The sequence below is a fragment of the Stegastes partitus genome, unplaced genomic scaffold, assembly GCF_000690725.1.
Source record: "Stegastes partitus isolate 25-593 unplaced genomic scaffold, Stegastes_partitus-1.0.2 Scaffold1750, whole genome shotgun sequence".
NCBI lineage: Eukaryota > Metazoa > Chordata > Actinopteri > Pomacentridae > Stegastes > Stegastes partitus.
This window is the reverse complement of record NW_007579481.1, coordinates 75,492-101,901: the sequence shown is the minus strand read 5'-3', so window position 1 is coordinate 101,901 and position 26,410 is coordinate 75,492. Positions and strand designations below refer to the sequence as shown.

General features: G+C 41.9%; 1 protein-coding gene across 2 annotated transcripts; it reads left to right on the top strand.

Moving 5' to 3' along the window:
* The first annotated feature begins 2,365 nt into the window (after nucleotides 1-2,365).
* On the top strand, nucleotides 2,366-25,760 carry LOC103372406 (rapamycin-insensitive companion of mTOR). Of its 2 annotated transcripts, none has more exons than XM_008302034.1 (37): nucleotides 2,366-2,429; nucleotides 2,555-2,602; nucleotides 4,703-4,800; nucleotides 7,754-7,818; nucleotides 7,963-8,094; nucleotides 8,328-8,391; nucleotides 8,934-9,060; nucleotides 9,229-9,398; nucleotides 9,795-9,862; nucleotides 10,285-10,352; nucleotides 10,454-10,536; nucleotides 12,414-12,501; nucleotides 12,766-12,856; nucleotides 12,969-13,035; nucleotides 14,205-14,285; nucleotides 14,540-14,640; nucleotides 15,393-15,558; nucleotides 15,927-16,028; nucleotides 16,109-16,155; nucleotides 16,261-16,396; nucleotides 16,498-16,697; nucleotides 16,816-16,942; nucleotides 17,240-17,404; nucleotides 17,525-17,601; nucleotides 17,736-17,814; nucleotides 17,984-18,093; nucleotides 18,179-18,266; nucleotides 18,419-18,511; nucleotides 18,615-18,721; nucleotides 19,296-19,525; nucleotides 19,683-20,787; nucleotides 22,137-22,396; nucleotides 22,491-22,697; nucleotides 22,794-22,946; nucleotides 24,560-24,683; nucleotides 24,797-24,935; nucleotides 25,025-25,760. In XM_008302034.1, exons 1-37 carry the CDS (start codon nucleotides 2,381-2,383, stop codon nucleotides 25,103-25,105), a joined length of 5,196 nt encoding a protein of 1,731 aa, XP_008300256.1. In that variant the 5' UTR covers nucleotides 2,366-2,380; the 3' UTR covers nucleotides 25,106-25,760. The 2 variants fall into 2 exon arrangements, with proteins under 2 accessions (XP_008300256.1, XP_008300255.1); XM_008302033.1 differs by having other exon boundaries at nucleotides 22,089-22,396.
* The last annotated feature ends 650 nt before the right edge of the window (nucleotides 25,761-26,410 follow it).

The window sequence follows — 26,410 nt, the reverse complement described above, 5'->3', positions numbered from 1 at the left end:
TAGAGTGACCAAGTTAGAGCCTAGACCTTAGTCCTATGAGAATTTATGGGTGGACTTGAACAAGGCTGTTCAGTCACGAGCAGAGCTTGAGCAGTTTTCAAAAAAAGAATGGAATAAAATTGCACTGTCCAGATGTGCAAGGCTGATTGAGACCTTTCTACATAGCCTCAATGCTGTAATTTTGCCCAAAAGTGTTTGTGCTAAATACTGGTTTGAAGGGGATGAATACTTATTGTTTTAATTAATTGACATTACTTTGTAGAGTCATTTTTTTTGTTTTGTTTCGTTTTGTTTTTTGTAAATTCTTGCCAAAAAAAGCCATGTTAAATTGACTATGAGTCAATTTTGAAAAGCAATAAAAGGGGAAACCTTTCAAGTGGGGTGAAAACTGACATGTATGGCAACGTGGATCATCTAGAGACAAGGTTTTACTGTTTTGGTGTGCCTTTGAACGCCTTTTGGATGCTTCACATTTGGTTCCGCACAGAGATCACAGTGACTGTATTTAAATTCAGCACTAATAGAGGCAGTAGAGGGCAGTGTTTAACCAAAAAATGAGAGTCACTGTCTTATATGGAGCAAGTGTTATGTGAAATAAATATATGCACAACTAAAATGCTTCTCATTCAACATTGCACATTTAATTCTTTCAAATAGTGAAGAAAAAAAAAGCCGTTTTGTCGTCCACAGAATGCTGATTGTTAAGTTGGGGTGACACCTATTGGTTAACATTACTACTGCAGCTGTGATCGAATGCTGCCATTTGGTTTTTACACCTGAAACCTTCAACATCTTGAACTATTTTAACTTTTATTCTTATAATTTACACTTTTTGTTGAAGCACAGACACTTTGTTGGGAATTTTCTGTTCAGTAGCCTAATTTAACACTTTTAAATATAAAAGTTTCAACTACAAACTGCCTCTGAATGTTTTTTTTCTTCCTCTTTTCCTTTTAGAGTTTCTCCATTATTTTACACAGACTTGATTTTCTAAAATATATATATTATTAAAATTCTATGTAAAAACCTGAAATAATTTTAGTGTTTCCTTACAGACTGCATTATGAAATTAGCTAATCTTCTATAATGTCTGTGAAAATGTGAAGGGTCTGGAGTTTGCACACATGAATATCTAAACCCATAGATTGGTTTGAAGTGTTTATACTTTGTTTATGAATGCAAATGGGAGCCACTGCCTAGTTTGAGACCACTGTGGACTTCATCATTTACATCTGTTCCAGTTGTTTCTTCAGCTCCTGGAACTTCTTGATCTTCTTCCTGATGTTACTGTCAACTGGGATTGCCACTTCTATCACAACTGTCCTCTTCTGCTCCTTGTTGAGGACCCAGCAGCTGCTTGTCAGTCGGACATCTGAAGTCCCACAGGATCTTAGCTGTGTTGCTCTTCATCACTTCTTGTGGAGTCCCACAGGAACTTGAGGACCTTTAACCCATGTTCCTGTATACTATTCCAGCCACTTGGTTGTTTCTGTACACTTTCCCAGCTTGCATCTTACATCCTGCTACTACGTGCTGGACCGTCTCAAGGCCTTCTTTGCTCAGTCTGCACCTTTAGTCCTGTCTCCTGTCGGTTCCTGCTTCTAAAGATTTGGTGCTCAGGGCTTGCTCTTGTGCTGCCACGATCAGAGTCTCTCAGAGTCTTTTGTAGCCACCGGTAGGATTTCTCAAGCCAGCCACGGAACCCTAATATGTTACTGACTTTGTCAGTGCTCCATTTTTGAGCAATAAGTGGTGACATGCAATGGAAAATATGGGCAAATTCTGATCCTGTTTATCTTTTAATTCACATTTTAGTTGGCATATTATTTGATCTGGGGTAAATATGTAATAAATTGTTTCAATAATTTTTATTTAAACAGATTGATCATTGCCATGTGCATGATTACTGTCTTTTTAGCCAACACTAAAAATCCTACATTCTAAAACTTACTTGTTCTCCAATAAAATGGTCCCTGTCAGTGTTTTATTATTATGTGACAGATTGGGGATAATGTTAATCTTATATTAATGTGCATGTTGCAATTTATCGCTAGATAGAAGTTTAACGTTGGGCTACGACTGGATGTGTTGAAGTTAATTTTGCACCAGATTTTGACATTTATTTTAATGATAAAGTCACATTTGTGATGAAAATGATGTTGCGTCCAGCTGTTAAAAAAGCGCCCTCTTTGCTGACCATAACACAGTCGCCAGGTCAGATGTATGTTTTCATCCGTGATCAGATTAGAGGGGGATTAAGGAGGATCCAGCTGATCTCAGGTCTGTGGGGGGTCTGCTGCGGCTTGCTGCGACAACCTTCGTTGTCTGTCTTCTCGCGAGAAGCAGCGAAGGTTCCGGTGTTGTGTATGTTCCTGGAAACATGGCGGCCAGCTTCCGCGGCCGTCCTATCCGGAGTCTTCGGATGCGAGGTAAGCGTGAAAAACTGGATTGAGTGGGAGCTATGCTAGCGGGATATTGCAAAAATAGATCTTCTGAAGCATGTGATGACCTCGGAGTGATCCCTCAGCATGTCCGCTGTGTGTGTTTTTGACAGGTCGGAATGACAGCGGGGAGGAGAACGTACCGCTGGATCTGAGCAGAGGTAAGCAGAGGCTTCATCACAGCACCCTGAAAGCGATTATTGTTCAAAATGGATGAGGGGAGTTTCTGCAAACACTAGCTCCGTGAAGTGAAAATCCACATAGTCCGTGCACTTGTCCCCCCATTGCTGTTCCCATTTCGCCACTTTTCCTCTCTGCTTCGTGTAATTACATTGCTATCGATATCATAATAACAGGCGGCAGCAAGCTAACTAACTAGCTGAGTTAGCGTTAGCTAGCAGAGACAGCTAACCAGCCATGACGGCGCTCTGTTGTTTTGATCGGTGTGAGTGGGCAAGATAGCCTGTTATTTAGCCAAACAGCCAAAAGTGTTGTAGTCATGCATTGGTCATCGCTGTCTGTATGAGAAATTAGGTCTCAGGGCTGTTTGCTGAGTAGCATTTAGGCAGCACAGGGTGTTTCTTCCAGGGGCACACTGATACACAGCTGCACAGCCTGCTCAGATTTACTTCTCCAGCAACAACACTGCATACCAGTTTGTTTACACCGAGCAACGGTTCTCTGTCTTAGTCCTGGAAACCCACATCACTGCTGGTGTCAACTCATGGCATTTTGCACCTGAAATGCCTAATAACTCCAGTGCTTTTGACCTGATTCAGTCCTTTTCACGTAAGGGATTGATTACATTTAAACTGTGAGTTGTTTCAACATGGATTTGCAAAATGCCCGTACGTTATGACGATGCTGTGGTGTGTCACAAGAGTTCTGTACAGTGCTAAAATTGGAGACTCGAGGTCTGTGTCCAAGACTGCAAGATCATGAAACCCAAAATTCTTAAGTGAAGTATGCCAACAGTTTTTCTTGCATGATTATTTCCACAGGGGATTCACGCTCAATGCAAAGACCTTTTCTTGTGTTGATAGATTTCCATCATTGCCCAGTCAATAAGTAAACTCGTAGTTGTCCCAGCTGCATTTATGTAACATTTTATTTTACCTTGAATTTGAGTGGAGATACTTACAAATGCTTTTTTATTTTTTCAATGTAACATCAAAGAGTAAAAAACACTTAAGTAATTTTCTCTTTTACATTTTTGGAAGTTTTGCACCTGAAATGCCTGAAAAGTGTCTTATTGACACTGCCCAATCCTCCTCACATAAGGGACTCAGTACACTTAATCAGTGAGCTGTTTCACAATCGATTTGTAAAAGGACTACTTCTTTGTGCTCTATGACCATATGGTGGTGTGTCACAAGAGATTATGTACAGTACTAAACCTGGAGACTAAACCACATCTGTGCCCAAGATCGTGAAACACAAAATTCTTAAGTGCAGTATTCCAACAGTTTTTCCTGCATGCACATTTGCACACACTAAATTCAAGAGACTTATAAAGATAAATTCCCATCATTGCCCTATCGGTTAACCTCTATTTAAATCTCATATATTTATGCAGTGTTATATCTTCCTGCAGGTGAAGCAACAGATCCTTACAAATGCTTGTTTCATTTCTCTAAGTGTAACGTCAAAGAGTAAATGTCATTGTTGTGTAATATTTTTCTCGTTTTGTCTTTTGCATGTTTTGTACAAGTTTAGACACAATGACAGTAGTGTTTGCAGTAGTCCAATATAGCCGTTGAAACTCAGAAGACTGGTGACTAAAACTGAAAGCCAGTTGATTAATTGAAATTCAGCCAGTCACATCCTCGGGCAAACTTTGCTACTGAGGAGAAAATAATCTATGTAATTCATTAAGATGGTGTATTTATAGTTTCTGTGGTATTTGTGTTGTTGTTGAAATGCAAAATCTGGAACTGGTTTTCATGCAAATGAGATGTTAAGGCATTAATTCTTGGCAAGCGAATACTGTGTTTTAAAAACCAGTTGCCTTTGGTCAAGAACATTAAGCACTGCGATAAGTGCATGATAGTTGAAAGGAACTGAAAACAACAACACTCCCCTGCTCAAGTTTTGCTTTTTACCGTCTAGACCCTGTTTTGACTGTACACACTAAATTAGTCCGTCCTGCTAAACCAACTTCCTTCCTGCAACATATAAATTACGGTTCATCGACTTATATTATGGCAATATGCTTAGTGCTTTCCTTAGTTACATTGTATTTCTATTTCATTCTCCTGCAGAACCATCAGAAAACTTCCGTGAAATCCTTCAAAATGTGGCCAAACCACACGGAGTCAGTAACATGCGAAAACTGGGCCACCTGAACAACTTCATAAAGGTAATGCTGTCGAGTTATTTAAGTCTGGAGCTTTTAACCCTGCTGTTTTGTTATTGAAGGCAGCGTCGACATTATTGAAATTTAGTGAGAGCTTAACATGCAGCTTTTCATCAAGGTTGATTCATTTTATGTGTCTGTAAAGATTGATTAGCTACCCCTCCTCTGTAGTGTCACCACTGACCTCTCCTTGATCCTCTCCTCTTGGGTGTTGCTGCCAGCAGGCCTAGCTGTGCCTGTCATTGTGATGCTGACAGTGAATGTAACAGGAGCTCTAGGGATGTGAAAGCACTCCAATCTAATGTGCATCAAGAGCAGCACTCTGGCTTTGAAACCTGAGATTATTAATGTCTCGTTATTGTTCTTATGAAGCCGAGACGCTCTCAGTTCTGAAATCTGTGTTTTTCCCCAACTTTAGTCTATTTTCTCTTTGAGTTTAGCTCTATAATGTTGAGGGCAAAAGTAGAGATTTTCTATATGATGTACATTCAAACGTGAAATTGTGCATTCAGATAAACTGAAACACAAAACAAGTGATCATTACAGTAGCAGGCATCAGGTCCAAGGTGAAAATGCATAAACCAAGCTGAAAAACTGGCCTGCGTCTGATCTGTGTATCCGCAGACGATGTTTGTGTTGCAGAGATTAATTGTTTGCAAATGAAAAAGGAGGAAGAATTAGAGATTGTGTTATTTCCTATCTTTTTCACATGTAGCTGTACATGGAGAACTTTTAAAAACATTTGTAAAAAAGCATGTCAACATAGAGCAAGTTGTACCTGTGAACAGTAGTAACACTAATCACCTCTTCAGGGAGTTTTTCTGCCTTTTATCCAATATATGCGATAGTAGTCTCAAACCTTCCTTGTATTTTCTGCAGGAATAGCAGTTAATGACTTGCAAATCTGCAATGTGAGTGTGAGGGGAAAACCAGGACTTTCTTTGACTTTGAGCACATTGTTTTAGCTTGCCATCACCTCATTGAGAAATGTGAAAAACATTTACACAACTGTCCACTTCGCCCACCCTGGGCACTGATTCCTGCTGCCGTTTAGACATGTTCTGCTTTCCTCTGTCGGCCCACAGCCTCAACCACTTCTGACTGTCTGACATGGACATATTGTAAACAATTGTCGGCGGCTCTGCAGACAGTGACTCTTGGCCTTCCTACCACTGTTCAGCAGGCATTGTAGCAAGCTTAAAGCTGAGCGTGGGTTGTGTGTCTGTAATCCGTACACCTAACTCTCTTGTTTACAACTGACTGCAGGGTAATAGCCATGACGTGTGAGAGTGTGTGTGTGTGTATATGTCTGTTAGAGCACCATGACTCTGATTCCTTATAAGGGTTCCAGGACAGTGAGGGTGACCTAATCCCCCCGGAGAGCGTCACATGCCTCCTCCTGCCTGCTTGGGATCTGACATCACAGCTGGTTTAAAACAACTCACTACTCACCCTGTCTCTCGTCACCCATCCCTTCCCATCCCGCACTGTCTCGCCTCCTCCTCCTCCTCCTCTGCAATGTGTTTCACAATGAAGGCCATTTATGCTCATCTCTGCGTATCAATTAAAACAAAAATACAGTTTAATTTACTCATCTGTTTCACAGTCTGCATGTGTAGATGGAACTGCAGCGATGGAGTATCATGGACTTGTTAGTGCTAGGTTGCATCAGGGTACCGATGAGAAAGGTAGCAGCTCCAAAATGGCAGCATGCTTTTCCCAAGGAGCTCATTGCTTTGAACACACAATGTGTTTTAGACTGTTGTTAGTTTTCACCTGCCGGCTGACACAGACTGTCTGTGAGTGGGCCCCTGTTAATGATGTTGTGAGGGAAGTGCTAAAGGCAGACATTCATGCTGAAAAACAAGGTCATGCTGCCACGTCTGGCAAGGTAGAGAAAACGAGTAAATAGCCAGGCTATGGGCACTTCCGATATAACAAAATTAGTCAAACTGTTGAAGACTTTATATTTTCGCTTTCTATTGCGGATAATTGCACAAGCACACGTACTCATAAACAACACATGGTAGAGGTGACACAAGCTGGTGCTCACTGCTGAACCTGTGAATATGCTGCTGCTTTCACTTTCGTTCGCTTTCCTCCGTCTACCACCAGTAAAAGCATAACATTATTCCTTCTTCTACTCCAAACAAATCAGCATGTAACAGACACACAACAAACACACTTGCTTGGCTCCTGCAGGAAAGTGTTTGTTAGTCTGGATAGTCATTTATTTTGGAGATGCTGAAAAATGGTGCCATTTGGGATTTGCTGAACGTTTTGGTAAACACCTTGTGGAGCCTTGATGCTGCTGTAATGCCAGCTATGTTTACTCTTATCCTTGACCAAAGCCACGTTAATGCAGAGCTGGACAAATTATCATTTCATTTCTTTCTGTTCAGCATCAACATGTGAAGGAAGGCAAAGTAGCACCAACACATCAAGCTACATTGCATTTTCTGCAACTAATTTACAAAAGAAGCTGATCTGACAGCATCATTTTTCACTGATTTAGGGGTTCCTGGAAACAGAGGTTTTATATTTATACTTTATTTAATAGACACAGGGTTTGTTGACGTGCTGGCAAATGAGTGAGGAACGGGAGGGAAACACTGAAAACAAAGATTTGGTTGCTGAAAGAAGCACAGTGTTAGTGTATGAAATGTTTTGCTTGCAGAAAAGATGACATTGACCAAAAACAGGTTTGCTGTTGCTAATGTCTTGCAATTGTTCCCACTACGTGATGCAACACAGCTACTTTGTCAAAGCATTTAAATCACCACCACAGAGCCACAACAAATGAAATTATGCAAATCATTTGGTGAAAACTCCAGTATTTTTTCATATTGCAGAAAAACTAAATATCAATTTTTCCTACAATATCATGCATCTATATGTTCATGCAATCATAGCACTATTGTGATAATTTGTTTTCTCTTCTATTTCTGTGTTATAGCTGCTATGCAGCATTGGCCACCGTGAGGAAAACTTTGGGTTTACATATGAAGAAATCATCGTTTGGTAAGTGTTGCCAGCAAGCAGTAGTTAATGTTTGTGCATCAACATGTGCTCAGTTAATTGACTGTATTGTTATCCATGCAGCTAAGGCCCTGTGGCTCTCAGTTAAGATGTTTTGGTAAAATCATTTCTTATGTTGTCCTCTAGTCTGCGACTAGCTCTTCTAAATGAGGCTAAGGAAGTGCGTGCTGCAGGGTTGCGGTCGCTCCGCTACCTCATTAGAGACACCGCTGTACTGCAGAAGGTCCTCAGACTACAGGTGGATTATTTGATAGCCAGGTGAGATCCTGCTTTGCCTACAACACTCATATGGAAAAATTCTGTTTATCTTACTCCGTGTTATGGGTCAAAGCATATGCCTTTTTACAGGAAATCACTTGAGTTGTTAAGAAATTTCATATCAGTTCATTGGAAGTGTCATGCTTCAGCCATAATTAGTTTTCTGCTTCAGATAATAGACATAATAGTTTATTTTTTTGGACGTGACTAATTATGCCCATGGGTTGTTTCAGATGCATTGACATCCAGCAGAGCAATGAGGGGGAGAGGACTCAGGCTCTGCGTCTTGTCCGAAAGGTAAGATAATATGTTTTTTAATTATTATTATTTCTCTCCCTTCTAACCATCTGTACAGTCAGTGTCATGTCACTAAAAGTATTTGCCCTCACTGCTTAGCCTTGTGCCAGCACAGTGCCACCGGAGTCTGCAGGCAAGGTTATTTATAGCTTTCTGTAGTTTACTGTAAACCTTCTTCACACACACACGCACACACACACACACACGCACACACATACACACACACACACACACACACAGAGTCAGGCTGTGGTTTCACGAAAGGACTTTCAGCTGTACAGGCAGTAACATAACCCCTGTGTTCATGTTATGACATATGTCCTGGCCACTTATCATGAAGTCATCCTCTCTTATTTTGTACATTCTGAGATGTGTGATCCCCCAGAACACATTAACTTACCGTTTTTGCATTTCAAAAGTTGATCTTCTTTTTCTGGAGTTGTAGAAAAAGTAGCCGTGAAAAACTTTGTAGTTATTTTTTGCCTCTGTTTGTCCAGACTTGTCTGATGACTCATGTTTCTCTCCTCTCCTTCCCTCTCTAGATTATCACTGTCAATGCGATGCTGTTCCCCACCTCTATTGCAAACTCTCTAATTGCTGTGGGGACTGATGGACTGCAGGAGAGAGACCGCATGGTCCGCGCTGCCATCGCCATCGTATGTGAACTAGGTGGGTGCCTGGCATTTTGGGGGAGGAGATACACTGATTAACTCCCTTGTGAGCTTGCTCCTGAGAGGACATAAAAACCCTGTGACATTGTATGAGTAGGTATCATAATATGCCAAATACAAATAATGTATAGTAATTATCATTGCTGCTGACTTGTTTCCTCTGTAGCCCTAAAGAACCCAGAGGTGGTGGCCAAACGGGGAGGCCTCAGCACCATCCTTAAGAGTGTCATTGACTGTCAGCTGAGTCGCATCAATGAAGCACTGATCACGACTGTCCTCCATCTACTAAACCACCCACGTACCCGCCAGTATGTGCGTGTTGACGTCGAGCTGGAGGTATTCACACACACACACACATACACACACATATTAATTCAGAGGAAGCTGCTGTTTATAAATGAACCAGTGTGCTGGGAGCCATTCCAGTCAGGATTAGCAGCTGTAGGGTGCCCGTCTCTTTCCCATGGAGCTTACAGTAATCAGTTACAACATTTCTCTGAAGCCTCATTGTCTGTAAACAGACACCTGGGTGAAATGCAACTCATCACCTCAGTCATAATATCCACGCGGATGTCATATGAGATCAATAACAGGTTAATCATGACTGCGAGAGGTTTCATGAGAATAGTTAAAAACGACTCCACTTAATTTTCCAGAACTAATGAAAAGGTCTGAAGTCTCTTGTACTTTGTACACATTCATCTTTTGTGTGCTTTGTGTTCTGTCCTCCAGCAAATCCTTGCGCCTTTCACAGATTTTCACTATCGTCACAACGCAGACACGGCTGAAGGGCAACTCAAGTGAGTGTGTGTGTGCGTGGTGGGGTATGAAGGGTGTCAGTGTTACAGTAGAAACAAAAAGATTGAGTGTCTGACATTTCCCTCTGTTGATTGTTTACTGTGTTCCAATATTGGTAACACCATGCGTTGAGAAAGTTGAGGGTTTGTATAGTGTTTTTGTTATGCGAACCTTGTTATCAGGGCTGCTTGACTCTAGGATGACTTGCCAGAGGATGTGAAGCAGGCTCAGGCCTTCATATGAAAGGTCTTTTATTGATTCTCCTTCACATTCTTCAGTGTTTTGCTTTTGTGGTGTAGTGTGATTCTTGGCAAAAAGGTTTTGTAATGTTCTGTGAAAAAACCCTTACAGAGATCATAATCATGGTGTGTATATGGAACATGTTGTCTAGATTTTTGATGTGTGTGTGTTTTCACATTTGCAGAGAAGACAGAGAGGCCCGTTTCTTGTCGAGCAGAATGGCCATAGTGGCTGCCTTCCGCTCCTGGTCTGGTAAGGCATTTGATGTTGTGAGAAATGTAATTATTTTAGTGAGAAATCCTGGTTATTAAGGGCATCATGTCTGAAATATGTTGCTTTGTCTCTTTTTTTAGGGATTATCAACCTATGCAAGGCTGGAAATTCTGGGATTCAATCTTTAATTGGCTTACTTTGCATACCAAATATGGAAGTTAGGGTAAGTATTAAACATCTACATATTTAATATTTAAATGTATAACTATCAGTGTTTCCTCTAGGATTTTTTTCAGCAGCTGGGGCAGGCTGACTGCACTTGAATGACACTTGACTGCAGATTTTACTTTTGCAACCTATTTATTGAATGGCCAGCTGAAAATGGCTTTGTAAAGGCTGAAGGTAAAAATAAAAAATAAAATAAATAGAATAATACAATTAAATACATAAAAATAAAAACAATAAATAATCATTTTTTGATACGGCTGTAGAATCAGTGGCAAAGTTTGCACCCAGGCTCAGAACAATACATTTTTCTGGGGTTTTTTTATAGAAGAGCTCTAAGGCTCTGTTGTAGGGAAATTCTCCGAGAGGCTCAGCAGCATCTATTATGCAAGCTGATCCCCTGCAGCCTGTTTCTCAAGTTAGTCTTCACCTACAAATAGAAACAATAATCAGATTGTTTCTCTCAATTTCCTACATCCTAATAATATAAAATTGTTTTTTAAATAAATATTGACATGTATATTATGCAAAAAAAAAGAAGAAGAAGAAGAAAGGAAAAAAGGTTCATGGACGCTCACTAATATTGGTGTGGTAGAGCCATGAGTGGAACCAACTGTTTTTTTCAACCCATGTAGGGTTCTACTCTCATCTCTCTCCTGCTCCTCCACTCGGCTCTCCTTCACTTTGTTCCACTGCACCTCCCTTTCTAATGTTACTTGTGTTATACCATGACATAAAATATTAACATTCGATCATCTACATTCAAATCACATCTGATTGCAGTGTGAACACTTTTTTTTACCTAACATCATCATTTATGAGTCAGTAAAAGGCTAATGATACCTGGCTAGCATCATCTTCATCAGGTGTCTTTCTCTTCTTCGAGAAATATTTGAACAAGCTCATCTGAAGATGCAGTCAGCAGTTCCATCATGGCGTGTAGATGTTAGCTTTGTGCTGTCAGTTAGTTTACTCATGTTAGCGACACTGAGTTGGCACCGGGCCCAATTAACTTAAGATACTGATATGTTATGTTATGTTAGCTGGCCATCAATATTTTGCGAAAGTCTATTTAAGCTGTAAAATCTATTCTGAGTTATCTTAAGCTCATACTTCTACCTTTCTTTGGTAAGTCGCTGCCCTATTCTCCAAGACGACCCTCCTCTGACTCTCTGACCTGGAGCCTGGTGTTGGATGTGACATCATTTTAAGACCGCGCTCCTGCGAGTAATTAACGTTGCATTAACCCCCAAAAAGTAGAGATTGAGCAAGATAGTTATCTGAAGTTTAGCTTAGTGCTTGCGAGTACCCGACCCAGTGCAGGACTCTGCTGTGAAGGTGGAGACATGAGGCAGTGGTGTATTTGCGACAATTTAAAAAAAAAAAAAAGACATTTGAAGGAGCAGCGGCTAGGATTTAGGAATGGCGGCCCGTCACACCTAAATGAATGTAGAGGAAACACTGACTATAGAATAAGGACATTTGCACATGTAAAAGCAATTTGTAACTCACTGCTTTGTTGATCTCTTCTGTGTAAGGTTTTTTTGTTATTTGATAGCCGTAGTTTGATGGAGAACTTTAAAGTAAACCAAAATAAATATACCAGACAGGCTTCCCCTTGTGTGGTTGAAGTCAGAGTATCAAAGCACAGAGTGAAATATGTTTGTCATGGCACTGACTGGCCAGATCAACATATCTAGTAGATATTATCATTCTTTTTATAGTGAAACAAGGCTTCTGTCAAGTCTTTGTTTTGCACAGTAGTAATAGTACAGTACAGATATTAGATATTGTTTTTCCAATTGTCACATATTGTAGCCTTAGCCATAATAAACAGATATATTTCTGACAGCTTTATCATAATTTGCCCTGCAGAAAGGCTTGTTGGAGGTGTTATATGAGATATTCAGGCTCCCCGTGCCCATTGTAACCCAAGACTTCACGGAAGCTCTTCTAAGTGTTGGTAAGGACAAAGTATTTTGTGTTTTCATTTGTGTTCCTCCTTTTGGTATCTTTATATCATGCATGTTCTTGGTTTTCTTTTATGGACTTGGTAATTGCAGTTGTAATTGTGTGTAATTGCAGTTTGGTTGCTGGGCTTTGTCTGATCATGACAAAAAGCTTGCATAAGTGTTTTACACTATAACTCTTTGTTCCTCTTAGAACCCTAATAAGTACACATTTTCCATACACAGTATTGACTAACCTTTCCTCTGGTTGACTTCAGACCCTGCCAGGTTCCAGGACACCTGGAGACTGTCCGATGGGTTTGTTGCTGCTGAGGCCAAAGTCGTTCTACCCCATCGGGCCCGCTCCAGGTGAGAGATGATTGCAAATAGATATGGAATAGACTGACAAACATGCTGTCAGTTCAGTGTTTACGTGAGTCATAAAATGTTTTTGTGTGTGTGTGTGTGTTTTCTTGATTAGGCCTGACCTGATGGACAACTACTTGGCGTTTGTTCTTTCTGCCTTCATCACCAGTGGGCTGTTAGAGGTGAGCTGATACAGTATTTGTTTTCCCTTGACACCTAATGGCTGATTTGTAAGATCTATAAGGCAAAATAGTATAAAGTTAACCTAGTATGGCAACCAGTATGTGGAAACATCGTGTTAAATTGCTTTACACCATGCGTTTGACTCTGCACAGCAGCTTTAAGGCAAATTTATGGTTTCTGCACAGTCAGTGTAGGCACTTGACTGGACTACAATACATACTGTAATATCTAGGGGTTCATCTGCTGAACAGATGCTCACATTGCCCCGCATTTCGAACTCAGTACAACAGGCAGAGCTCCCGTGGATGCTTCTGGAAGGCTAACTGTGACGATGTTTTTTACAAGATACAGCAGCTCGTTAGAGACTGAGCTGTAGAACCATGTCGGTGAATATTCCTGACGTGTGCCGAGCACCATGGGCAGACATAGCACGGGATTTTAGGAGAATTTAGAACTTCCTACTGTGTTTGGGTTCAGTTGATGGAAGGCCTGTACAAATCAAAGCACCTCCAAAGCAGAGCAGCGACTGCTTTAATTAAAAATCTTTAAATAATTTATTACAAGGGTGTGTATAACAGCAAATCTCTTTGCACTGCCTCTCCTCAAAACAAGCGTTTGTTTTGGGCAACATTGGTTTTCACATGTGAGGCCAGCACTCTTGGGTTGCGAACAGTCTGCAGGGTCATTAATCACGGGCTGCATGCTAGGGCTGAACAATTAATCGATTTCAAATTAAAATCGTATTTTACAACAATGCAATTAGCAAATGACAGAGGCTGCAGTTTAGGATTTGCACTCTGCAGAGTGTCTGACACAGTGTTTAAAGTGTTGTGCCAGTGGTTTCACAGATTCACGGCAGTCACACTTTTAATGGAATCTCATGTGGTGATGCTGCTTCACATATTTTACATTTGTTACTCAGAGAATACTGCCTGATGATTTACTTTATAAATTATACTTAATAAATATTTGTCAAAAATATAATATTTTGTTGTATTTATGTTCCACACACTGTTCAGCGACACTGCATGCAGATGTCTGCAGACTTGGGCAGACGAAGAAATTTACATCACGTCGACTGTTGCAGACACATGAATGCAGAGAGCATGAATTGGCCTTTGGGGTGTAAATGTTGGTCTCCTCTCTGCCCTTATTTTTGATGCTGTAGGGCCTTGTTGAAGTCGTGACCAGTAACGATGATCAGCTTGCTGTCAGAGCCACCATCCTATTGGGAGAACTTCTACACATGGTAATGCAAAAATGAAAGTATCTGCGATGCATAATATATTTTGAAAAGTGTGTTATTGTTTGGCCCACTGAGGCCCGTGTCAGTGTCGAAGAAATTAACCTCAATGTTTGTGCATGTCATGCAAAGTTAGCACTGAATAAGACATATCAGATTGGTGTTTTTTTGAAAAGCTGTGTGCTACAACTGTTACTGTGATTTTAATACTAAATTTATATTTGTTTTTTTTCCCCCTCAACCTGCTGCTGTTTGTTTAGGCAAATACCATCCTTCCTCATTCCCATAGTCACCACCTGCACTGCCTTCCTACCCTAATCAACATGGCAGCCTCCTTTGACATCCCCCAGGAGAAAAGACTGTGAGTGCACGCATGCACACACACACACACACACACACACACACACACACACACTCACTCATCTGTTTTACCTCACAAAAGACAATTTCCATTAAGAACATATACAGTGCTGTCCAATTGATGTCATACCGCTATATAGAATATCCCATATATAATCATAAAATATCGACGTCCCAAATCATTTCCTATATAACCTATAGTACAACAGCCTGTTTATTGTCATACAGTAATGTCATAATCCTGGTTTTTGTCATAACGAAATTCCCAAAATTGATTTCAGAAATAATTTGTCCGTTTAAAGTCATGGTCGGCTGATGGCTATGGCTCACGGCCTGAGCGTCGCTCATACATGCCAGATTATCGCACCCTGGTCAGCCGCGGAAGGACATGTATTTGTTTGTTTGTCAATTACCTGCACACCTCAGATCTGCTTCACTGAGTTGTTCACACACTGACAGGGCACATCAAAGAGAATCGCATTGTTGCAGAGCATGTCATCACTCATAACTGCACTGCTCAGCTAGTTAATCTGGATAAGTTAATCTTGTGTATACCCTCTGATTAGAACTATACCTTTTCTCACAATGGATTGTATTTTTTGTAAGTTTGCCCTCTGTCATAAAGATGTTCAGATCAATGGAGCTCATTTAATGTGGACACAGTACATTTCCAGCAACTAGTTCTGAATATAAAGCTTTCTGAATGTATGTTACAAAGTAAAGCACCTCTTATCCTTCTTGTTTATGTACCAGTCGGGCAAGTGCAGCAGTCAACAATCTGAAACGTTTCCATGAGAAGAAGAAGAAAGGTTTGAAACCACACAGTCTTTACCTGGACCACATCATTCGCAAGTCGGTGTCGTCGCACAGCCGCAGAGAGTCACACTCACGTGTCCACAGGGACATCTACGTCATAAAGGTAAATCTCAACATGCAAGATTTCAAATTTGGCTACCACTGTGCCTCAGCATATGAGGATAGTTTTAAGTAATGCTTTTTTAGTAAATATGCTTATTTGCCATCTTACACACAGTTGATGAAGGTGTGGGGAGTGTTTAAATTTAGGCCAATTCAAGGCCAGATCTTCTGATTGCCACAACTTGAAGATTATTTAAATAAATAAATAAAATCAATTAAGAGTACGATTGTTGTAAAGCTAGAATTGGTGTATACTAAGTATGTTTGTGTAATGAGTGAGTTTTGCTTCTAACATCTATGTTGTCATTATTAGCTGTTTTTGTTGTTGTTTTTTTACAAAGTTAAATAAATATTATCTGTTCTGTTCAGGACACAGAAGAAGCACTGATGATGAACCTGAGGGACAGTCACATTCTCAACCACAAACAGAACCTGGATTGGAACTGGCTGCTTATTGCCACTATCCTTAAGGTCAGGCTGTTCTCTTGTGGTGCCGCAGGCTAAGTTGTTATTTTGTCTTCCTGTCTAAAATGTTGTTTTTTCTCTCCCAGTGGCCAAATGTAAACCTCAGGAACAACAAAGACGAACATATGCACAAGTAAGACCCTTTTTATAATCAGAGCCCACCGCAACATTTTGAACAGTGTGACATGCTTTTAGGACGTCTTGTTCTAAATACTTGTTTTGCATCTGTGTGGTGCAGGTTTGTTCGGAGGCTGCTGTACTTTTATAAGCCCAGTAGTAAATTGTACGCAGGGCTGGCATTGGATCACCTAAAGGCCAGACAACTCACTGTGGTTGGCTGTCAGTTTGTGGAGTTCCTCATGGACTCAGATGAGGTTAGAAAAGTTTGCAAAAACACACATATTCCTATTTTATCTTTTGCCATTTTCTAACCTGCCTCTTCGGTGTGCTCTTTCTCTCTTCCCGCTATCACCAGGATGGCCACGGCTACCTGGAGGACCTGGTGAGGGACATGGTGGCATGGCTGTCCTCATCCTCAGGGCTAAAGCCTGAGCGCTGTCTGCAGAGCAACGGCCTGCTCACGACACTCAGCCAGCACTACTTCCTCTTCCTGGGGACACTCTCTGCACACCCACAGGGAGTCAAACTGTTAGAGAAATGTGGCCTGTTTCAGTGGTGAGTGAACACAAAAACCTGTCGCAGTATCGCATTGTGTAAGAACGTCAGGCATTTTTGTTTGTGTGATGGAACATCCTGCTAACAGCTCAATGTGGCTTGTTTTCTGCAATTGCAGCCTGCTGAATCTGTGCTCGGTAAAGAACCAGGATGCTGTACTGAAACTTGCTGTATCCACACTGGACTACAGCAGAGACGGTCTGGCCAGAGTGATCCTCTCCAAGATCCTCACTGCTGCTACTGATGTAAGCATAACATACAATATGTAGCATAGTATTGGAAACATCAGTCATTTTCAATGTTACAAAATTATACATTACTGCAGGGTCAATGGATACAAAATCACATTATTACAAAAACAACACCGTGGTTTGAACGTTTAAGGAGAACGTATGGGGGTCATGGGAAGATGACTTACTGACTGTCAAAACTGGTTGTTAAAACCATCACTGCATTTTCCTGCACCCACATGATCTGCTGAACTACAGCGATGTCCTTACATGCCCTCCTTATCATCCAACACTTCTTGTCTTTCTGAGCAGACGTGCAGGCTGTATGCTACCAAGCACCTCCGTGTGCTGCTGCGTGCAGGCGTGGAGTTCTTCAGTAGCTGGGGCATGGAGCTGCTGGTCACACAGCTTCACGACCACAGCAAGGCCGTGTCCATAGAGGCCTTGGACATACTGGACGAGGCCTGTGAAGACAAGGTGAGCGATGAAAAACACATGCGTCACTTGCATTACTGTCAGTACAGGATGTTGAAAGAGGCAGTAATGTGTTAGATTAGGTTGATAGTTTGTCTGACAGTTGTGTTGTGTGCTTCACAGGCCAATCTTCACGCTCTAATCCAGCTGAAACCAGCTGTGTCCCACCTGGGAGACAAAGGCCTCCTGCTACTCCTCAGGTGAGTGTTCACCACGACAGCACTGCTCACCAGAAACGGCTTACAGCATATGACTTTTGTCAGTCTTTGAAGTAGTCCAGCAGCAGCATTATATGCCTTCTCAAATACATTTTCTCTTTTATTCTACTGTTTAGGTTCCTGTCCATTCCTAAAGGTTTCTCCTACCTCAATGAGAGGGGTTATGTCAGCAAGCAGCTGGATAAGTGGCAGAAGGTATGATCAAGATATCAGCAGGCAGCAAAATAATATCTTAACTGTGGTCCACTTAGGAATCATTTTCAATTTGGCAGCTATATTTAAAAAAAAAAAAAAAAAAAAAGATCCACACACTAACATAACATAGCAACCAAATGATGCTCCTTTACTCTCTTCTGGATTGCAGGAGTACAACCTTAAGTATGTGGACCTGATAGAGGAGCAGCTCAATGAAGCACTTACAACTTACCGCAAACCTGTCGACGGAGACAACTACGTCAGACGCAGCAACCAAAGGTAAGAATTTTGAGTTTTTGATCGCCTGACGAAGCCACGGGGTGATTTTTGTATGTGTGCCTAATTTCTTTGGTGCTGTCTGCAGGTTACAAAGACCAAATGTCTATCTCCCTGTGCACTTGTACGGTCAGCTGGTCCATGATAAGACAGGCTGTCATCTGTTGGAGGCTCAGGTTAGTGCTTTATTTATTAAACTTATTTGTCAGCTGTTTCAAAGCACACTCTGTTCTTACTGATGTTTAATTTTCTGCATTCATTGCTCTGGAGGGCAGTGGGTTGTGAAGACTTGCTTCCTAATGTCTTTTTTCTTCCCATTTGTCTCCAGAGTGTGGTTCCTGACCTCAGCTACACGGTTCGCTCCCCGATGCTGGACACCTGGGAGGGCATTAAACAGCTGAAGGCTGCTCTCTGGGCTCTGGTCAGTCACACTTGCATTAATTTATGTCAGCTCGTTTACCATTTCACTATAATTATAGAACTTAGAAAGAAATGACTCTAATGGTGTACATTTTCCATTTTAGGGCAACATTGGCTCTTCAAACTGGGGTCTGAATCTCCTGCAGGAGGAGAATGTCATTCCTGATATCCTCGCATTGGCTCAGCACTGTGAGGTGTTGTCAGTACGAGGGTACGCTTGTCTGCTTAGATTTTTACTAAATAATTCCCAGATTTTTATTCAGCTGTGTTTAAGTACCTGATTTTTAAATCATGTGGACTTGATGCAAATCTAACAAGACAAATGAATGTAATTATTTCAGGGATTTGCAGATGTAGAGTGGGCCAACAGGGCTGTTGTATTTTTACTATTCTGACTTAACGGATATTGACCATGGATATGAGCCTGCCATTTCTGCCACACATTTCATACAGTGTTCTCCTCTCCGTCTGCTACATGCATGTAACCATTCTAAAAAAAACGAAATCTCTGAGCAGCAACCTACACAGTTAAAATCGGATTGAATCGTGCAATGAGGCAGGCATATTTGTTTCTTTCAATGAATTGGCCTTTTTTTTTGAGAGTGCTCATCTCCCTACTTACAAATGTTCCATCACAACAAGTTCCTCCTGCACTATTTTGAAAGGACAGCATCGCTGCATCCTGAGCTTTGCACCACCCAAGACAATTGTGATTGGTGTAAAGAAGTGCTGTGTCAACACTGTAGAGATGGATATGCTCACTAATTGTTGTCTTCTGTCTCCAGGACATGTGTTTATGTGCTGGGTGTGATCTCCAAGACCAGGCAAGGTTGTGAGGTTTTGAAGCAGTACGGTTGGGATGCAGTCAGACACAGTCGCAGGACGCTGTGGCCTGTCACTCCAGATGAGGTCGACACACAGCTTACCTCTGAACTTTCTTCAGTACCTAGCACGCTCAGTCTGAACTCTGAATCCACCAGCTCCCGCCACAACAGCGAGAGCGAGTCTCAACCAAGTACGTAGGACATTGTCTAAACTTTATCAGCAACATTTACAGACAGTTGAAAACTTTTCTAATTGATGTCACATCAGGTATTTTGGGATACCCTGGCTTTTGTGGTAGGCATTACCTGCCCTTAATTGTGTTGTTAATTCACTATTTGTGCTCTTAGACATGTACATCCTGGACGACGACAAGTGTGATGTCTTGGACCAGTCAGAGGAGCCCTCCTTCTATTTACACTCCAAACCAGTCAAAGATCGTAGCCCCTTCACAATCCTGGCCTCCACGCGCTTCGTTCGCACCCGCTTCCTTACCTCCTTGTCCCTCCCCAGCAAGAAACTGCGCTCCACCAGTGACCCTAAAACCCAGACAGGCTCTCGTACCCCTACTGAGCTCAAGACAGGAAGTATGAGGCGGAACAGGACAGTGACAGAACCCTCTGTCTACAGCCCAAACCAGGGCGATGTCTTCACCCCTGTGTTTAACGGCAGAGGAATTCCAAAGAGTCCAACAGTCAGTCTGGAGACATCCTTTGTCGGGACCAGGGGGGGTTCTGAGGAGCAGCTTGTGGATGGCAGGCTGGCCAGGGGAGGTGGCTCAGGCCTTGGACTCAGTGGTCTCGGAGGGCACGGGGCCGTGGAGCACCACAGCCGGGAGAGGGAGCAGACCAGCCGAGAGCGTTTAGCAGGTGATGGTGGCTCCTCTTCTAGCGGAGGCAATGTTGGAGGGGGCGGAGGAGGCGGCGGAGGTACTCAATTTAAAAGCCGCAGTCAGAGCTTTAACACAGACACTACAACCAGCGGCATCAGCTCCATGAGCTCCAGCCCTTCCCGGGAGACCGTTGGAAACCCGGATCATACAGAGCCTGAACCAGACTCTTCTGACTGCGTGAGCCTCAACACGGTAGTGTCGGCCAAGACTGTCAAAACACTCTCTTCCCTCACCCCCCAGGCTCAGACAAACCACATGTCCACGTCTAAGCCCTCCACCGTCTCTCTGGTACCGCCTGGCTCCTCGCACACTCTCCCCCGCCGAGCTCAGTCTCTCAAATCCCCCTCAGTCACCACCATAAAAAGCCTGGCTGATTGTAGCTTCATGTACACAAGCCCGAGGGACGCGCTGGGCTACGCTACGCTCAAGAGGCTGCAGCAGCAGAGGATACACCCGTCTTTGTCTCACAGTGAGGCGCTGGCTTCACCTGCCAAAGATGTGCTTTTCACTGACACCATCACTATGAAAACTGGCAGCTTGGACTCCAGATTAACACCTCGGAGGTAAGTCATCCATCACTGCAGGGACTGTGATAGAAAACAGACGCTGTTGCACCTGATTTGATCTGTTTTTTTCCTTTGTTTTCACAATGTTCTATTTTTTCAAATGAAATGTCTGTTGTTGCTTGAAGGGAGAGATGTCATCCCTGAGAAAAGCTAAATACTTGCCTCCATTTGTGCTACTGCAGCTTAAGCAGCTTTGTGCTTGGGCTAGGCTGTTTGCCTCAGCAATGGCAGGTGTGAGTGTGTTTTATGTGCACCTTCTGCTGTGTCTGTCAGGCTGTCAGATAGGAGGCGTACCTGTCCAGAACCCAACACGATAAGTCCCTACCGCAGGCTGTCCAGAACACTCGTACCGCGGTGGGTGGACCTACCCAGCGTCCTCCTTTGTAGAAATATAGCTTCTAGCACCGATCCACACAAATGTTTCATTGCTGCTTTTCCTAGAGTAGTAACAGCTCCGTGCTGGTCTGCCTTTGCTTTGACCCATAGAATGAGTAAACCCCGTATAGATCGATCAAATTCTAGTTGTTCCCTGTAACCTCGCCTAGAGATGTAAACAGCAAACAGAGACTGGTGCCAAATTATAATTGTGCCTTCACTGTTTGTTCTGGTGTTAAGTGGATTTTAGTGCTTGTGTCACTCATACATGTGTGAAGATATTTATCTAGACAGTGCAGAAAGTGGGGCGACAAAATGGGGAAACAAGTCCATGAGTGTGAAAAATGTTTGAGATTGTGATCTAGTTGTAACACAAAAATCAAACTCGTAACTCTCACTGTATATTAAACACTCTGATCTCATTTAATGTGAAGTGTTGTACTAACAGTAACCTATTGATATTAACTTTAAATCTCAGGTGATACAGTGTGTTTAAATGACATTCCCTGGAAATTACGGAGGAAAATTTAATCTGTGAATTTATTTCTTGGTCAGTCTACTACCAGTTTGGTGTATGAATGAAATAATGACGATTTCCCAAAGCTAGTGTCAGAAAGGTTTGTAGAGGCCAAGCTGAAGTTGAAACTGAGGAAAGAAGCAAAACTGGAAAATACTACACACTGTGTGACATACTGTTCCTCTCCTGTATTTAGAATGTGCAGTTATTTATTTGTCATTTTATTCCTAAGAAAACCTGTGCCTCCTTTTAATAAGTGTTTTTTCTGAGTCAGAGTTTTCCGGTTGTTGTATCCCTGATAGTTTACTACAGTATGTATGCTTTAGAGCCCATTAATAAAACCCCGTGTCTGTGCTTTTACCCAACATTTTTTTCATTTACTCCCCATGTTCCTTTTCTGTCCCAGTCTCTCCCCCCGGATCCTCTCACGCACCTCTCCTCTTGCCCTCCCTAGATTTCTGAAAGCTCTGAGCTTTGCCTCTCTGGATAAAGAGGAACTTCTCAGTCCCATCAACCAAAGCACCCTGCAACGCTGCTCTTCTGTGCGCTCGATGGTGTCTAGCGCCACCTTCGGGTGTAACGACGACTACATTGGCCTAGCACTGCCAATGGACATCAACGATATGTTCCACATCAGAGACTCGGCCTACTTTCAGCAGAGGATCAGTCCGCCTTCAGAAGAGCGGAAACGCTTCCTTTTTGGTGATGGAGATGGTACAAGAGACTTTATGCCTGATTAAATGATAATTAAACCATAAACCAATGAGAAGAAAGGTGTTGTGAAACGGATCTGTGTTTTCCTTTGTAGGCGATCGTCCTGCTATCCCAGTACTAAAGCAACAATTCAGTATTTCTGAGCTGATCGTGTGCCGAGGCGACACCCAGAACCATTTGGTGGGTTCAGAGGAGACAGGGCTGCAGGATCACAGCGAAGAAAACTGCCTCTACTGCGTCGGATCCTCCGTCCTCGGTTACCCCACACAGCCACAGATCAACAGCACGCACCCTCGGACAGGTGAGCAAACACACCTATTAAGGCATTTACACAGACATGTTTTAAACTCAGTGCAAAAAAAAAGAAGATTTTTTTTTTTTTTTCTTTTTTCGCCAGATTATGTCGACTTCCCATCATGGGGAGGCCAGAGCGGCCATCGTCTGGAGGTGATGCCTCAGTCCAAGTTCTCTGGAGTGTCGGGCTGCAGCGATGCTGCCGTTTCACAAGGCTCCATCTGTAGCACGCCCACACCTGGGGACATTGTCATTGGTAAGACCAGAAATATCTACTGACATGTAAAAATCGTCACTGTCTTTTTTTTTTACAGTATTTAGTTAAGGAGCCCATTTGATTAACATGATTTTTTTTGCCCTGTTACTGTTTCCTTGTGGTGTTTGGTATATCCGAGCCACATAATGGGCTAATGACTAAACATCTGAAATTGTAGCAAACCAATGATGGTCTCAAAAGCACAGATTCGGACACCGATATGTAACAAACATCGGAAACCAACCCTGTCCACTTGCAGTGTGTGACTTTCTGTATCATTATTCTTCTTCAGAATCAGTTTCTGGTTCCTGAAGGGCTGAATTACTCCAATATTACAACTTGCAGGAATCAGTGTTGCAGAGTTACATTTAAGCCATTTTAAAGCAGAATGGGATTATTTTCATTAAAAACCTTCCAAATGTGTAATTTACTTAAGCAGAGGGAAATTTTAGGGGTTTAATCACTGCTTAGAGACGGACTTTTTAAAACTTTCCTTTGGAGTGTCTGGTGATCCATAGTCAAGGCATATTATCACATATCCACAACATCCATGGTTCAGTTCCCAGCCAGGGGACCTTTGTTGCATGTCATATGCCCCTCTGTTTACCTCTGTCTGTCTCTCTGGACTCTCAAGGTGTAAGTCTTGTTGATTAAAACTTATTTTTCCTCTCTGAGATAGGCATCAGAAACAATAAGAAATGACTCAAAACATGCTTCAAAATCAGAATCCAAATTTCTAGCCTAAACAGTCCATGATGTTTGATTTCAGTATGAAAAAAGCAGCTTGTGAGCACCACACTGTTTCTCTGCAGTAAACAAATCTCATTGTAGACCAAATAACAAAGAAAGGCCAAAAGCAAAAAAGCAGCTCATCGTACCTTGACAGCCTCCTCTTCTCATTTCTCAGTTTGTACATTCTTAGTTCCTCTCCTCAACTGCTGTTCTTGCGGTTTAGTCTCTCTCACTAGAGACGCCAGCAGAGGAAGCAAAAACAGACACATAGAGAAAGGAGTGTAGGCTTCATGGCAGCTTAAAGTATATATTTATTTACTAGTCAGTTCACAGCTTGGCATAATGTGACAAAAATGTACGGATGAAATAGATTAAATTCTTTTTATTTAACACAAACATCATGAAATATATAAGAGTCGTGACACACAAAAGAGGATCATATAAATACAGAGAGAAGATGTTGTAATTAACTGATACGTACTATATATACTCTTCTGGCATCTTGTGTCATGGGTGCAGGATACAGCAAGGATACTCCAGTGCATCCTTGCTCATAGCTCCTCTGACAAGCCCTCCTCTCTCCTTGAGATGTATTTTCAGAGCTGAGGCATCCTTTAAGATGGCGCGCTAAGATTGATATCTGGGTCACAGGCAGGAAGATGGAGGACACGTCTAGTATTAAATTCTAGTAATGAAATCTACCTGAAATGGCTGAAACATTTTTGGCTGGAGCCAGTTATGGAATTATAACACAATGACGAGGAATAAGACAAAGATGAAATAAGGAAGCAACGAGAAAAGACAAGTGTTTGTATTTGTAAGGTAATATTTACTGCATTTAATACTGTTAATCTTAGACATTTATTCATTGTGTCCTTTAGGTGGCAAAGCGATATCAGAGGACGGCCCTGCCTCTCGAGTCTTGCTGAGGAAGGAAGTGCTCCGGCTCATCATCAACCTCAGCTCCTCTGTAGGAACCAAAGGCCACGAAACAGGACTACTGACGTAAAGCTCACTTTCTTACTTACAAAATATAATTAATAGACTTTTTGAATGGCATCATTTGATACATTTAAAGGCAATCACTTAAAGGTCTGTTTAATTTCTCCTCTCTTCAGGATAAAGGAGAAGTTTCCATATGCATTCGATGACATTTGCCTGTACTCCGAGGTCTCCCACCTCTTAGCCCACTGTATGTTTCGCCTGACCTCACGACGTTTCATACAAGAACTCTTCCAGGATGTGCAATTTATGCCAGTAAGAGATGATACCACCCATCCTCTACCTTCTCTGAAACTCTTTACTATTCCACATGTTAAATCATTTCCCCCCCTTTTTTTCCCCAGATGTATGAGGAAGCAGAGGCAATCCTGACAAAGCTACCAAAACCTGTCGAAGAGGATGTTGACCCTCCTGCAGAATCCTGATCATCCTCCCGCTCGTGTTCCCCGCACAGCTGCAGTCCTTACAACCACGGACAGAAAGCAAAAGACTGAGATAATATAAGTTATGGCTCTAAGGATGGGGGAAATGTTTGGCTTGTTTCTGTTGATTTAAACAGAGCGGCATAGCCAAGGAAAAGGAGGATATGGACATCACTCACCTTTCTTCTAGCAAATACGAGCTGGAAACAAAGGACATTAGTATCTGTAAAACAAATGTAACCTGACACGCCTAATGCTGTTTCAGACTTTTTTTTTTTTTTTTTCCCAACAGGAAAAAGGGGGAGCAGTTTAACCAAATACTGTTTTCAGATGGGTTGGCAATCTTGAGCAACATTCAATAATACATCAACTTAATGCTTAAGGACAAAGCTGGATCATTAAGACAAAGACTGGAGCTGTGTTTTTAAAAAAAAAGAAGAAGAAGAAGAAGAAAAAATAGTCTATCATTTTATCTCTTTCCAGAGGTGGTGTTTTTCTGTAATGAAATGAATAAGGCATGTTGTTGTGTCTACCCAGTGATTCCTCGGACCTTGCGTTCTTTTCTCCAACAAAACACTAAAGAGGGATCCTGCTGTTTTTAAAAAAGAAAAAAAAAAGAAAAAAAAACTTATCTGGAGCCTTCCTGGTTCATATCCCACCCTGACTCGTGATCTGTTCTAGCCAGATATGTGCTTTTGCTTCTCTTGCCTCGCCACTTCCTACAACCTGTAGCCTCTTGTCAGCACAGACAGCCAATTACTTTTCTATTTCTTGTATCTCAGACAATCAAACATCACTAGTATTGTATTTTCTAAAGCATTATATCTACCACCCTTACACAGTACATGAGGAGAATAGCATGTAAGTTAATGCTAGTTTATTCCATCCTTTACTTGCTTAGGACCTTTAAAGTTTTTCTTCAGCCATTGCATTTTTAGGAAGATCCTTAGGAGGTGGGTTGGTTTTTAGAAAGATGCTCGGTTGTACATGTTGTCTGTAGAAAGATACATTACGGATTTGGTACCAAACTTTGCTCACAGACGTTTCCAGAACCTTGCGTAAACCCAGCAGCTGCCCATCACTATGCCTTCTGACCTCTGTGCTTCACCTCCACTGCATGTCCAACAAGCATGGCAAAGTTTGTAACGTCACCTTAACGTGTTTTCTTGCTTGTAAAAACCTTTTTAAAAAAATAGGTTGCCATTACATGCTGCCATTACATTGTAGGAATATATTTACCCCTGGATCTGTTTCCACAATGCAATATCACTATCTGTCATTGGGTGAGATGGAGAGGGGGGTGGGGGG